This window comes from Malaclemys terrapin, chromosome 11 (assembly GCF_027887155.1).
Source record: "Malaclemys terrapin pileata isolate rMalTer1 chromosome 11, rMalTer1.hap1, whole genome shotgun sequence".
NCBI lineage: Eukaryota > Metazoa > Chordata > Testudines > Emydidae > Malaclemys > Malaclemys terrapin.
Genome location: NC_071515.1, coordinates 75,864,518 through 75,879,117, shown reverse-complemented (window position 1 = coordinate 75,879,117; position 14,600 = coordinate 75,864,518). Strand labels below are relative to the sequence as shown.

Below are 14,600 nucleotides of genomic sequence, written 5' to 3'. Positions count from 1 at the left end.
GAATCTCCATCATTGGAGATTTTTAAGAGCAGGTTAGACAAACACCTGTCAGGGATGGTCTAGATAATATTTAGTCCTGCCATGAGTGCAGGAAACTGGACTAGATGACCTCTCGAGGTCCATTCCAGTCCTACAATTCTATAATTCTATGTATCCCACTTGCTTAAAGTACTAAATCAAAACGCCGTCTGCACGGCTTCAGGAGGCCCACTTTCTCCAGCCAAACGGTGGGGAACTAAACCCCTCCCTACCCATCCCCGGCAAAATCGGTCTTATAGGACTCTGGTGTACAATACAGAAGACCAAGACACGTAGTTATTTATATGAATGATTATTTACCAATCCACGACAGTGAGATTTCAGTCACATGTTTTATACATGGGTAGAGTGGAAAACTCGATACATCACTGTCCTGTGCTGGCGCCATGGCAACATTTACGCCAGAGCAGAAGATGATGAGTTATACGGTAAAAATAGCACTTGATGTTGAAAAATGATCAATGACCTCAAGATATTAAAGATTAAAACAAATCCACAGCGAAGTATTTCAGAAGCAGATATTCAGCCCTGTTGCTAGCAAGGTAATTTTCAAATTCATACTAAAAACTTAAAATCTTCTTTATTGATTTAATCTGATTATTGTGCCGTTTTGTCTAAACCACCGTAACAATTTCTAAATTTTACTGGCCACTGTAATATGGAAGCTACAGCACCAGATTCTAGTACGCTAAAAAGGACCTATTAAATACCCACGGAAGGGACGCTATCAGCCTCAGAAACATTTCAATTTAAATCTGGCCATGGCAGTTATGGGCATATAAATATTTATAGCAAATAAGAAGCAGAGATCACATTTCTTAGAGGTTTTTTTCCTCTCCCATAAATCAGCTGAAATCTAAGCATTCATGATTTGGAAGACGTCCATCTACTTGTTATTCGAGAAAGTGGCTTCAAGACCCAGAATGAGATTCTGTGCTGTCTCTCCAAGAGGCACAGTGCAGAACTCACAGCCAAGGGAACAAAGTCAGATTTAGGCACTCACGACCCTGAGGGGGCTAGAGAGGCCCACAGCATAACTAAAGAGTTGTTATACTGTGAGTTGGGAGTGAGGGTGATTCCCAGCTTGAGACATACCTGTGCTAGCTCTGAACCAGTGGGCTAAAAATCGAGTGGTGGGATGGGCTAGCTTTCTTGAGCACATGCCCATCCACGATTATAGAAAGGTGCTCAGGGCGGCTAGCCCCTCCCACGGTTGGCCGCTAACTCTATTTTTAGCAACAAGCTCAATCAGAGCTAGTACAGGTATGTCTCCTCAAGCTGGTTTTCACACACACCTCAAAATGTAGCTATACTCTGAGGCTTTTGGGGGGAGGTTGCTGATTTAAACTATGCCAGCATACTTAACGCAGCAAAACGTATGAGCACACAAAGGCTTCAGACAGTTCTAGGGGCCTCTCTATAGTAGCGTCCCAGGGCTTCCCATTGTCTCCACAGCATGGTGTCAGCAGCAGGGCTGCAATACACAGCATTCCCATATTCAACTCCCCCACCGGCACGCCCCTACACCAAGGCTTGTGAGACTGTGTCAGGACCCCTCTTCTGCAGTTCCTTCACCAGACCACTTCACACTGCTCTGATCCTTTTACATGGTGTAAACAGGCAGGAACAGAAGTGAGACCCTCACCCCAGGTCTTAAAACGTTTAAAGATAAATAATAAATGTGTATTTATCTAACCCTTTTATCCAGCCATCACGAAGCACTTAAATATTTAGAATCCTGAGGTTTTAGCCATTTTGGTGTTTATTTGATGCATATTAGGATTACAGCTGCAAAAAGGTTAACATTTAACCAAAGAACCTCACTTTTTTGTTCCTTTAAGTGAGAAAATATTTAATATTTGCACCATAAATCAAAAGATTAGAGCAGCAGGATTTGAAATGATCAAAATGGCATTCACGTGGACATCGGATAGAAAGTTGTTTGACATATTTTGGCCTTCATTTCCTTGCTTATTGCCATTTTCAGTTGAAAGCTGAACACTACAGAAATCAGTATACTTTCAAAGGACTGAAATTCACAATGTTGGAAATCTCAGCTCTCCATTAGGTGTGATCAGTGATTTATCAGTGTAAAACTGTAAACTCTAAATAGGTTAATAAAGGACACTGGTCTCCTTTTAAAGTGGCCTATCTTTGGTTCTTTACCTTGTATCATGCAACAAGCAAATAAGTTTTGAAAGCTGATCCTCACACAGTTCAAAATAGGAAAGACGATACTTTTCTGGGACCTGAGCCATCTGGTGAAATCATAACCCATCTGTAGTCCACCCAGGACTTCATAATTGTAAGCCGTGACAGAACTCAAATCCATCCAACAGCACAGGGCCCTGTCACTTGAGTTAAAGGAGACTCTCCTTTTGTTGTAAGAGAATCAGGCGTGCTCTCTCTCATACACACTCAGTTGAGCAAGTCTGATGCTCCAGCCAGCATAGGGGAAGGGTGTGCACACACAAGTTGGTGTTGTCCATTACATAAAAGTGCTACAACAGGAAAAGTGCCCTGATTTACTTATTGCAATTTGCACAGAAAGTTGCACCATGTGCTCAACTTCCAATTGAAGTCTCAAAACCAATGGAAAACAGGATTTTGACCTTTTTTCAATCTACATATTCATGGAGAACAGCATAATTAGAAAAACAAGAAAAAACCTTCAGCGTGTGAACTCATCATTACAAATCTCCACAATACAAGGTTAGTCAACACTACCATCGGCAAAAACTCAGCGTAGGTCTCCTATCCCCATAGATTAATTCAACTACTGCCAACCACTGTGCCTAGGACAGATACCCAGCCCCTTCTCTGCTACAGACTTGGAAGTGCCTTTGTTCCACTGGCACAGTGGTCTGTCAGTGATGAGACAGCAGGTGCCAGGAATGCAACACTGAGTGTAGGTTAGGTTCTACATCCCAGGTACGTTGGGAAAACCTGAAGTAGTTAAAAGGCTTTATAATGAAAATCTGGTACGTGCATGTATCTATCTGTATTATATACTGTAGTAGTACAACCAGGGGGAGGGATAGCTCAGTGGTTTGAGCATTGACCTGCTAAACCCAGGGTTGTGAGTTCAATCCTTGAGGGCCATTTAGGGATCTGGGACAAAAATCTGTCTGGGGATTGGACTAGATGACCTCCTGAGGTCCCTTCCAACCCTGGTATTCTATGAATCTATGAAACCTTTCTGAACAAATGTACCTGTTTAGCAAAAACTGGGGCTGTACCAGTCAGTTCTTGCCACTTCTCCATTCAATTATATAAATTCTACCAGCAATGGAGCTTTGGCTGCTCCAAACACCAGTTGCACAAACAGATGGGAAGCAAGCAGTGTTGGGACATAGGGCTCTAGCACAAAGCCAGGGAAGGAGGAGCCTAGAATAACAATATTGGAGTATAGCAGTACTTAAGAGCCCCAAGTTATTGCATGTAATAAATGTTAAGTGCTTACATGGTGCTTGCTACATTAAATACACAGTGCAGATGTTAATACATTCTTACTACACCCCGGGATGAAATATTGTTATCCCCATTTTACAGATGGGGAAATTGAGACAAGGTCACATAGCAAGTCAAGTGGTAATACTGGGATTAGAAATTGGGAGCTCCTGCGCTCTTTCCATTAGACCCTTCTGCCAGTCATGTGCATGCAAACATGCAGTTGAGATCTGGGGACAAATTCTGCGCTCAGTTACACTAGTGTAAGCCCAAAAGTAACTGCCTTGGGATCAAAGAAGTTACTTGGATTTACCCTGCCCCATAACAGAATTTGGCTGTTCGTTCCTACATCAGGTATACAAAACCAATACCGCTAGGAGTCTCTAGGAGGAAATTGACGAGAGCTTGGAATACGGAATACACACCTTAAGAAGAGGCATTGCAGCTTGGCATCGCGCAGTTTTTGTGTTTTTTAGGAAATGAGATTCATCCTGAAACAAAACAGGCAAGAAAATGAATAGAGCTAAGCCCTGAGTCATAGCCTGACTCTGGGATAAAGAATAAATTCCGAGCATCCTATGCTGCAAAATACTTCAAGCCTATCGTCCCTAAGCAGGTTTCAATCTCTGGGCTGGCCAACATCATATTCCGAATGTGAAACCATCATGAAGGGGGTAGGACTGTCTGAACATTAACAGGAAGGGGAAACAAACATTAAGACACGAATCTTATGAATGATCATAGCCAAGCAAGTAAGTGGAGAGAAGAAATGAAAAGAGGCAAAGAATTTCCACCACTGATCTTCATTTGCTACTGTGTGTCCTTTCTTTAAATGCAAAACTCATGGGGAGCCCCACGCAGTGCCGCCTCCCCAAAATGAAGGGGTTAATGAAAAGCATCAGAAGTGCAGAAATCTAATTAGGAACCAACTGTTTTGCTGTTAGGGCTCTCCAGGTGGATAATAACCTCCCGGCTGAGAGACATCACTCGCAGAATAGGCTACATTTCCTTCATTGTAGTTAGGCAGAACTTAAAGACGCTGAGGAAATTGGCACCCTCTAAGGGTATGTTCTCATCTTGATGTGTGTGGATGAGTGAGCAGCCATGCGTGGAGAAGACGAAACACCACTTAGCCTCCAAGGCACAGCTTTCTCAATCCTGGTTAGCAATAAGGTAATGTTATTATGACAGCGGCAAGCAGAGGAGGACTGGAAATAAAAAAGCAGGGAGGCTAAACACTCAGTGGGGCCATTTTGATCTACAGGACATATACAGGATTTGAATCTGCACACACACGTGCATGAATAAAAGATCTGCAAATTTAGTGCAGATTAGAGCAATCAGTCCGGTACCTTTTAGAGTCATAGATGCTCTACCCTCAAACAATGTGAGCTTCCTCCATCCTGACACGGTGTCTCAGCCTGGACCCTTGCGAAATCAACAGAGGGGAGAGAAAAGTTCAGTCTCCAGCACCCAGTCTGTTCTCATCCTTTCTGCTGACACCGCCACTAACAGTAGTCATGGTACTTTTTGTGACAGAAACATCTGCTCATTGGAAACCAGGCTGAGAACACTAAACTCATTTCACATAAGATAACAGACATCAAAGTGTAATGACTTTTTGGTTGCCATTGATCTAAGCTGGATTTGAAACAATATGGGTTCTAAAAGGGTCCCATTAAACATATACACATATATTTATTTATTTTAATTAACTGGAATAGAGCTGAAGTCTACCTAAGGGTTTTCTATAATGGTTGTCCCTATATAATCTGTATTTTTCAGACACCAGAGCCATCCATGAAAGTAAAGAGGGCATAGAAATTGCGCACACACACACACAAAAAGCAAAACACACACTTGCAATGAAACAGTCCGACTGAAGTATGTAGGATCAATCTTGATTTTGACTACGCTGCATTTTGATGCTTTAGACCACTCGGAACATTATTTCAAGAGGGTTTTTTTGGTTTACTGGCTATGCGGATAATGTAGCCAATGGTAAAATTCTACGAAAACCAGTCAAAGGCATGGCCCTTCCTCAAAACACGTTGACTATGGCATTCTTTGGGCAAAACACAATCCCATTGATCTGCCAACAGAGCATTTCTGGAACTCTGTTCTCCAGCCACTGGAAACATCTATCTTCCCTTACAGTCAATGGCAGCTGCTCACATCCAGCAGGGAAGAAACAGGGTGTCAGGAGCTGGAGAGGAGGATAAGGAGTACAGAGCAGGGGAGCAGCAAACCTTATCTGAAAAGATTTCAGGAACCCTCCCTCTATATATATCTACATGTACTAGTGACCGCTGGAGATTGCCCTGGAGCCAATACATGGTTGAATATATAAGGATAGACAACTTGCTGTGTAGAGCATCCAGTCACTACAAAGTTTCACTCTCTCCAAACGCCTGTTAACAACCCAGGAGAACCCAGCATGTATGTGCCTCCTAATCCCATTTAAATAACTAGGGGTGCTACTTACAATAATGACAACTTGGAAAGTGTCTTTGAGCTGCTTATCCATCTTGCTGAGGAGGTCGAAACTGATTATGTTTATCAGTTTTGCTGACAGGTTGTCTTTGCCTGTCAGTATGACATTGGTGCTCTCTGGGCTCAGGGAGGGAAGCCACCTATGAAATGCCTGAGAAAGGAGAAGAAGTGATTAATAGGCTGGTGAACCTCTCTACTGTCTTTCCTCTGAGGATCCCAAAGACCTTCCCAAGCTATAATGGAGCCTCATAACCACATCTTTGGAAATAACCAGTTTGTGCTTCAGTTTTACCCAACTTGACAATGGGTCTAATAATGTTTAAGTGACTTGCCCAGGACCACGCAGTGAGTAACTGGAAGAGCAGGCATCAGCAGTGGAATCCCATGCTCTGGGCACTACACTACACTCCCTCCACTAGGAAGATTTAACCCTCTTTCTCTTTGCTTCTTACTCAGCAAGAACTCTGGCTGTGACCAGAAATGAACACGATTGTCTACCAATGTTGCTAGTTGTGTCCAAAAGCCAGAGCACAACTAGAGTGGCATGGCCACTGTTAGCAGAGAGATTCACTGTTATTCCGCCCACACCAATAGTAAACATGAAGCTCTGAAAGCCACCCACTTATAAGCAGCAAATATTTTACAGGGCAGGAAAGTTTACAAAACTTTGCACCATGATACAGATGAAGAACAATTTATCCGGGTCTTTTAAAGGTCTTTTTTCCCTTCTAAGAACAAGTCTAACAGAGCAACTGACTGCTGCTCTATGGTGGCAACTGAATTACTTGTGCTCACATTTCATTATGAAAACCAGCAGATAAATATTCAAGAAGGGGCCACTGATTTTGGATCCCCAATTTGAGACCGATTTTTTTTTTTCAGGTGCCGAGCAATGAAAGTTCCCATTTATTTCAATTATTTCAGCCTCCCTGCAGCATTCAGTGCTGTTGGTCATGAGATACCGTTGCCTCTCCTGAAAGAAGTGGCAGAGGTCTGGGCGATGCGCTAACATGGTTTGAGTCCTTCCTGCAGGGATGTAGCCAAAGAGTAACAATGGGAAAATCATATCTCCGCCACTAGACCTCTCACTTGTGCAGTCCCACAAGGATCAATTCTCTCACTGGTCCTATTACACAGCTACCTAAAACCACTGTGTGAACTGGGCAGATGACACGGATTCCAGTGCCAGCAGTAAGAGAAGGACACAGTTCTACCTATCTTCACCACATACAACCACACCACCACCACGAGAGCCTAGTGCTTGGATGAGATCAGCCCACAGATGAAGAGCGGCGGCCTGAAGCTGAACCCGAGCAAGACAGGGGTGATGCTGATGGGCAGGGGAAAGCATAGTAAAGAGTCTGCAGGCACAGGGCAGTCTCCTTTGGTTGACGGTTCACAAACACACAATTGGTTAATTCAGTCTGTGGCTTAGAAGGCTCCTGGATTCCTCGCAGACAATGAGCACTCTCATAGCAGCATCCATGAGTAATGCTTTTTACCATCTCTGGTTGGCTAGGAGACTCTGTCCCAACCTGGCCTCAGTTATTTACACCTTCATCGCCTCTCAGCTGGACTACAGCGATGTGACAGATTCGGGCACGAAGCTTTCGGCGCTCTGGAAGTTGCAACTACCACAGAACACTGCAGCTGTCTCCACAGCAACACCAGCTTCTGCACGCATATCAAACCTGCTCCCCGTTCTTACACTAGTTTCCCCATAGAATATCGACTCAAGTTCAAGGTCTCAGTCCTTACTTCAAGGCACTCAGTGGGCTGAATCCCATCTAAAAGAGCCTAAAGCTCCGGAATGAAGACCATGGTCAATCACTGCACTTCTCTGGCACAGTGGAACTCTCTACAATAAAGGGTAAAGCTTTCTCGGGGGTTGGTCTAAGACTATGGAATAAACTCCCCCAGGAACTAAGGACTATCACAAAACTCACCACCTTCCACTCAAAGTGCAAGATGAATTTTTTTGACCAAGCCTTCTCTAACATATACACATAGTTACATGGATTTTTTTGTTTGTTTTTTTAAATCTACACTAATAAAACGCTCCACTGCACACACTTCTCCCCTTGAGGAAAGGATGAGAGAACAAAAGCCACGTAACATGTTAATACATGACTGGAAGGTGCTCAGATACCACGGTGACGCGTGTGGATATAAGAGCCCATCCAGAACAAGATTAGAGTTGCAAATGCTTAGCCCTTCTGAAAATCAGGACCAAAGACATTCCAAGCTGGGCACCCAAAAATTGAGATATCCTAAATCAATAGCCACTTTTTAAAACGTTGGGCCAGATCTCCACCAGCCTCTGAAGGATACCGCCGCTGCCTCCTCCTCCGTATCCCAAATAGAAGTAATTTTACTCCCTCATTCACCAGGTAAAAATCTAGATACGTCTTCTGTAGCTCGGCTGACTGCCCAGTGCTTTGTTATACCATTGGCAGGGGAAAAAGAGAACAAATAGTTGTGGTACTAAGGTCCCACCACGCAACAAAATCCAACCAATTTACTCTACAGGCAACAGCATAGTGAACTACTGAAAAAAGAACCCCACCAAGTCAGGCATAAACCTTATTAGCCTAAGGGCCTGAGCGCTTCTACTCTTCACTTTCTCCCAGCATTAATGAACATTTCACAGTTAAGGAAAGTATGCCTCAAAATCATCTTGCTAGCACAAGCTGTTTAATTGCACAGTAATTGCCCCCCGAGGACAGACCCTGCAGCCCTGCTTTCTTTCAATTATGTGTATATCCAATCCCTGAGAGCGCCCATCTCCAGGTCCTGACCAATGTTCCCTCTAATTTTTTCCACCCATGTGTGGAATAACTTTCGTTATGTGCACCGAGGTAATTTGTGCGGATGTGTGCCGCCAGTAGAAACAAAAAAACCTAGATACAATAAATATTTTTAAAAAGTTACCATAGGGATAATTACTCCAGCCAGGACAGGTTAGGCATTTTAGAACTCACTACTCAAAGAATTAAATTTAAGTGTAAAAGAGAAATAAAAATTATGAAATGCATAGACCAGACAAAAAACGAAAATAGCACACTTTGAAAGAATAAAACTACAGAGAATATATGTGCATTGCAGGAAGTACCAAGAAGAAAAAAACAACAACAATACGTGTGTGTGTGTGTGTGTGTGTGTGAGAGAGTGTGAGAGAGAGAGACTTTGTGTGCATGTGAGTAACAGAGACAGATTGTGTGAGCTGGCTGCTGGGGAACTCTCAGAGACCTTGCACTGTCTCTTTAAGGCACTCACTCACTGGACTTCAGACCGCAGCAGCTCTCTCCTGCTCCGAGTCCTGAGCCTTGTCCCCTCTTCCCTGCTCTGTGGAGACGAGGTACAGGGCGGTGGGGTGGGAGGGAAAACGGGGACGACGATGACACCCTGACATCCGCACCCCGCTCCCTCCCACTCTGCGCAGCCAGCAGAAGGGTCCCAGAAGCAGCTACAGGAGCAACATGGCTGCAAAGCAGCAGGGGCACCTGAACACACGCTGCCGGATGTGCGCGGCACTTGAATCACTGCTGGGAAGCCACGTGACCACGCAGCTTAGAGGGAAAGGATATCAAAGAATTTTGAGGGTTTTTTGTAGATTAAAGCTTATGGGCCAAATTTTGCCCTGAAAAAGGCTTGCTGGGGTCAGTGGGAATTGCAGAACATATAGGGCAGAATTTCCGCATCTGCAATTCTGTAGCGGCTGAGACACTGATAGAACCCATCTTGGTAGGTTTCAAAAGAAGCGGACAATTGCTTGGATACCAATGGTGTCTTGGGCATTAGTGAAATTAAGATGCTTAACGACAGTGATTCTGGTTCACATGCACAAGGTTAAACCAACTGCCATATATGGGGTCAGAGAGGAATTTTTCCTTAAGGCCATTTTGTCAAAGTTCTTTTTCCTAACCTTCCTCTGGAACACAGAATGAGGATCATCCATTAGACTCAGGCAAGCATGTGTCATATGATCAGCTTTTTGCAATTACAGGGGATAAGGGAACCTCATCTCTTCCTATTTTCCCCCTTATTTTTCTAACTGGAGGGCAGTTTTGCCATCCCTCATAGAATCCATAGGAAGAACAAACAAACAAAAACAAAAAACTACAGATGAGCCCCCAAAAGCTCTATTTAAACATACAGTACCTCTGCCCAGGTAAATCTCACTGAGGAAGGTGTTACCACCAGCAACGGCCACTCCTTTCGGTAATATGCAGCAATACAGATAGCCTGGATAGTCTTCCCCAAGCCCATGTCATCTGCAAGAAGCAAACGGCCTTCTCTGGAGATGGCAAAACTGAAAGAACACAAGGCAGAAGGGTTACTACTTTCCCCATCTTCCCAGCCAAGGTTAGCACCATCCCTCCCCAGTCTGAGAAGCTCATTGCCAAAGAAGAGGGAAGGGAAACAGCAGACGGTTTCCTTTGCAGCCCCTTTGGTTTTATTTTTAAAGTACTTTATAGTGGCGACCTGACAATCCGGCAGACAGAAGCCCTCTGTTTAGCCCCTCAACTAGCACAGTGCAGACAATGGCAGCACAAGCTTCCCCGTGCAGTCCTGCCAAGATGCCTCAACCTGATTGGCAAGGACCATCTCCAGGACGAGCAGATAGTCCAGTCTCCCCGGTCTGTGCAACCCTTGGTCTCTCTCTCCTGAGATGACAAAGGGGGGCAGTTAGTCCCAACTGTTGTGCTGACTTTTGTGAGCTCAACATTTGTGCAGGGGGAATTGGACTGACCAATTCATTCCACCCAGCTCCTGAAAAACTCAGCTTGACTCACGCTGAGGTTTCTCCTTCTTAAGCATCATCATCACCAGCAGAAAAGGTTCTGCAGTCCAAATGAGACCTCCAGCAACATCTGTGCAGCCACATTGCCTTCTAATTCTACCTCCAATTACAGCCAGGCAGTCCCATTGTCTCTAGTGGATTTCCACAGGTTTAACTGACTGGAACTTAGTAAGCAATGTAACTGAGGGTGCAGAAAGGGGAATGAAATCCCGCTCACACAGTCTAGCTGTGCTGGGTCTGCAGGTGTAAGAAACTGATTTTAGTCACTAAAATCAGTAGACAGGGCTCTGAATACACACAGACAGGTTTTTTTACATCAATGCTTTTCACTTTGGAATTGCACTTTTATGGAACCACTGAGATCACTTTGACCGTGAGACTGGCCGCAGTGGGTCAGACCAACAATCCATGAACTGGGCAATTTAGTAAGCGATCCACCCCCTGTAATCCAGTCCCCGCTTCTGGGTCTCAGAGGCTTAGGAACACCCAGAGCATAGGGTTGCATCCCTGACCATCTTGGCTAACAACAAAAGAATTCATTTAGCTTCTCTTCAATGACCTTGTCTTCCTTGAGTACACCTTTAGCACCTCGCTCATCCAGTGGACCCACTGACTGTTTGGCAGGCTGCCTGCTGCTGATGTACTTAAACTTTTTTTTTTTGATGTTAGTTTGTGTGTCTTTTGCTATTTCTTCTTCAAATTCTTTTTTTTTGCCTGCCTAATTATTGGGCCCCAAATGATTAAGATGTTCATTTTATTCCACCATTGTACCATTGCTCGAACCAAAAATTAAGATGAAGCCTTGTTCTTAGGCCATTCGATTGTACTAGGTATTACAGAAGGCTCTGAACTGCAAATTCTCCATTCAGTGTGTATGGGTCACTTCCATTGGTATGAATGAGACTGAGCAACAAATATGCAATCTTAGGATGTACAGATGCCAGGGTGCTGCAGTACTGTGACAAAACCGACTGGTCAGAGAAACCATTTCAGTCCTGCTTCTGAATTACTTTGATTTTGCTGGGGTTGAACCAGACCATTAGAGATGTTTGAATCTGCTCTTTCCAGGATACTACTAAATACTCACCTACTCTTCCAGAGTTTACCCTGATCAGACTAGAAAAACATTAGCATGGGAATATTAGTAATATCCGGGGCTGGGGATTTAGCTGTGACATTTTGCTGCTTGACACTGCTAATAAATAGTGACCAAAAATGAGAAAAAAAATTTTAAAGTTGCTTCCTCCACATATAATCAGTTGTTTTAAATCTTCCTTGGATTCAGTTTTGCTCCCCTACACATGTGTACAGCTTGTAAGAAAGAACAAAAGAAAGAAAGAAAACATCAGCTAATGCACTTGGATACATAAGCTGAATTTACGAGAAAAGCAAATGATGCATGTGCACATACTCAGCCCAGAGAGGCACATCAAAGATGTGCCGAAGGGACAGATTTACATGACTTGGAAATATTTCACACTATCATGTGCCCTGGTAAATGTGATTTCCTCCCCAAGTCATCCTGAGAAATTCTGGATACATACTGGGTAGACATGTGTAATGGGCTTCATTACCCTTCTATTTAAAGACGAATGGAGTCTGTACCAAAGCCCAGCACCCCTTGGGTGAAATTTGGATCCAAACCCATCTCTGATGGGTCACGGAAAAAAATGCAAACACCACGCTGACGGGAAATGCCAAACCATAAACACAGACCTAGCTCTTCACGGCATAAAAATGGGACCTACTTCACGCCTTCTCTCTGAAAGGGCATGAGGCTCATCACAATTTTGGAATCCACCGCTGAAAGGTCAGCTTCAGGAATGTCTGAGACACGCCAGGCGGGCTCGTCAAACTGAGGAGCAAAGGCTTGTATTACTGGCTTGGGCAGCGGTTCCACCTCTACCGACGGAAGGTGCTGTACAGCTTCCACTGAAAAGAACAAATGGCAGCCTGTTAGCTGAATGGGGATCACATATGGAATATACACTAGTGCCGGGGGACATTTTGGCCCCACCAGCATTATAATACTACGCTTGTCCTGAAACAGCTCAAGAAAGCCTTGCCTGATCCAACAGGCATGGCCCAACTATGTTACCTAAAATCTGTTTTTGAACCCCGGGCTGTTAGCTGCTCACACATGCAGATATAGTTGCCAAGCACAGCGCTGCTTGGGCCTGTTTTCCCAGGACAACTGCTGCTAGCACAGGTCCCCCGTCCAGTGTGAACAGGAAGTTTTTAATAATTTATTTTAACAGCCAGGGCACAGATTACCCCACAGGCAACCTACAACACCTTGTTCAAATCCTTATTTGTATTACTGAATAACAGAGTCCCCCTAAGCACTGTAGAAATGAGGTTTTGATCTCGTGTTGCTTCAGAACTCTGAAGTAGCAGACCCCCGAGGCCTCCCTCTGCAGAGAGTTCCTCCTCAATTATCTGAGCGGAACGGATTTGAACTGCTGTTATCTGAACAGGGTCACATCCCCAGCCTAAACTCTCTCCTTGTCAATGTATCCCGGCATAAAAGCTGCATATAATTGGATTGCGTCTGCCCTCCATCGTGCGTCACTCATCTGAACTTCTCTGGGGCAGGAACGGTCTTCAGGCTGTAGATGTTTGTACAGCCCCAAGCACAATGGTTATCTGACTGGGGCCTCTGGGTACTACCACACTGGATGTATTAAATAATAATTAATAAATAGTAATCCTGTTTCAAAGAAGATAGGGCTTGATTTAATAAAGGATGGGTGGTTCTAGGTGGGTTTCAGGATTGGGAGAGAGATTTTGCCAATTTTACACTTTTTGAACTTGCCCACGACTTTGTTTTGTAACCACTTCACAGAAGACGTTACAACTACATTAGGCTAGGACCAGGCTTCGAAGCCTAGTTCAAGCAACATCCCAAGGCTTTTAAAATCATTCTTTAATGCATGGACATACCGTATCTTTAGGGAAGCTGTACCGGATTTTACTCTCTGCTATGAAACTATCACTAAACATCAGAACATTTATATCCTTCATCCATACATCAATTTGCAATGATATGCCACACAACCCTTTATCCAATGCTGTACCAAGCTCCCACATATCCCTGGTGCAAAAAATCTGGGGTTTAATCTTTTGAAGCCACAAGTTGGGGGTCAAAATTTCATTGCATTCAATTTTCAGACACCCTTGTTTCACACCCCTCCATTCCCTCTCCCTCATAAAAGCCAAGTGAAAATCTTTTTACTCCACGAGAAAATGATTAAGAATTAATAATATTAACACAATTAATTAACACAATAACATTAACACAATTTCCTGGTTCTAGCACACATTTTAAACTGATTTTTCTTCACAATTTTCTTTTTTGACTACTTAGAGGAATCAAAACACATTTCTGCATTATACTAAACACACGCGTGCATAGCCACACACAACGCTATACCAAGCATGCGTGCAATGCACACAAAGCCCCCATTATTGCTGGAAGCACCTCTTTATTTTTAAACCACTAAAATAGGAAATTGGGGGACTACAGAACACTTCCAGCTGTACAAACATACGGAGCTACTTAAATTTGTGCTCACTGATTTTATGTATTACAACTGTGTGGGCACCAAATATGCCTCCAGACTGCAGATTTTTATTTTAGTTTCAGTTCTCTCTAGAGCAGAGCAGCAGACTGGATTCTTGCTACACAAGTAAAAAATCCTTATTTGAAAGGATTTCAGTTTGTGCTTGTGTGATGGTCGGAATTTCCTCAGCTCTCCAGTTTGCTCTATACTCTTTCAATGGCTGGAAATCTCTCCCCCTAAGGATATCAAAA

At 43.8% G+C, this 14,600-nt stretch overlaps 1 protein-coding gene across 3 annotated transcripts in view; it reads right to left on the bottom strand.

Annotated features, from left to right (window-relative positions):
• The window catches only part of SMARCAL1 (SWI/SNF related, matrix associated, actin dependent regulator of chromatin, subfamily a like 1), a 61,526-nt gene that overhangs the window by 33,690 nt on the left and 13,236 nt on the right, over positions 1-14,600 (bottom strand). For 2 of the 3 annotated variants that reach the window (XM_054044535.1, XM_054044537.1), the window contains exons 6-9: positions 12,535-12,718; positions 10,144-10,294; positions 5,975-6,133; positions 3,915-3,980 (exon numbers count right to left, since the gene is read on the bottom strand). In XM_054044535.1, coding sequence (XP_053900510.1) covers positions 3,915-3,980; positions 5,975-6,133; positions 10,144-10,294; positions 12,535-12,718 — 560 coding nt within the window. The remainder of the gene's footprint in view (positions 1-3,914; positions 3,981-5,974; positions 6,134-10,143; positions 10,295-12,534; positions 12,719-14,600) is intronic. The other variant, XM_054044536.1, reaches the window with a different exon arrangement.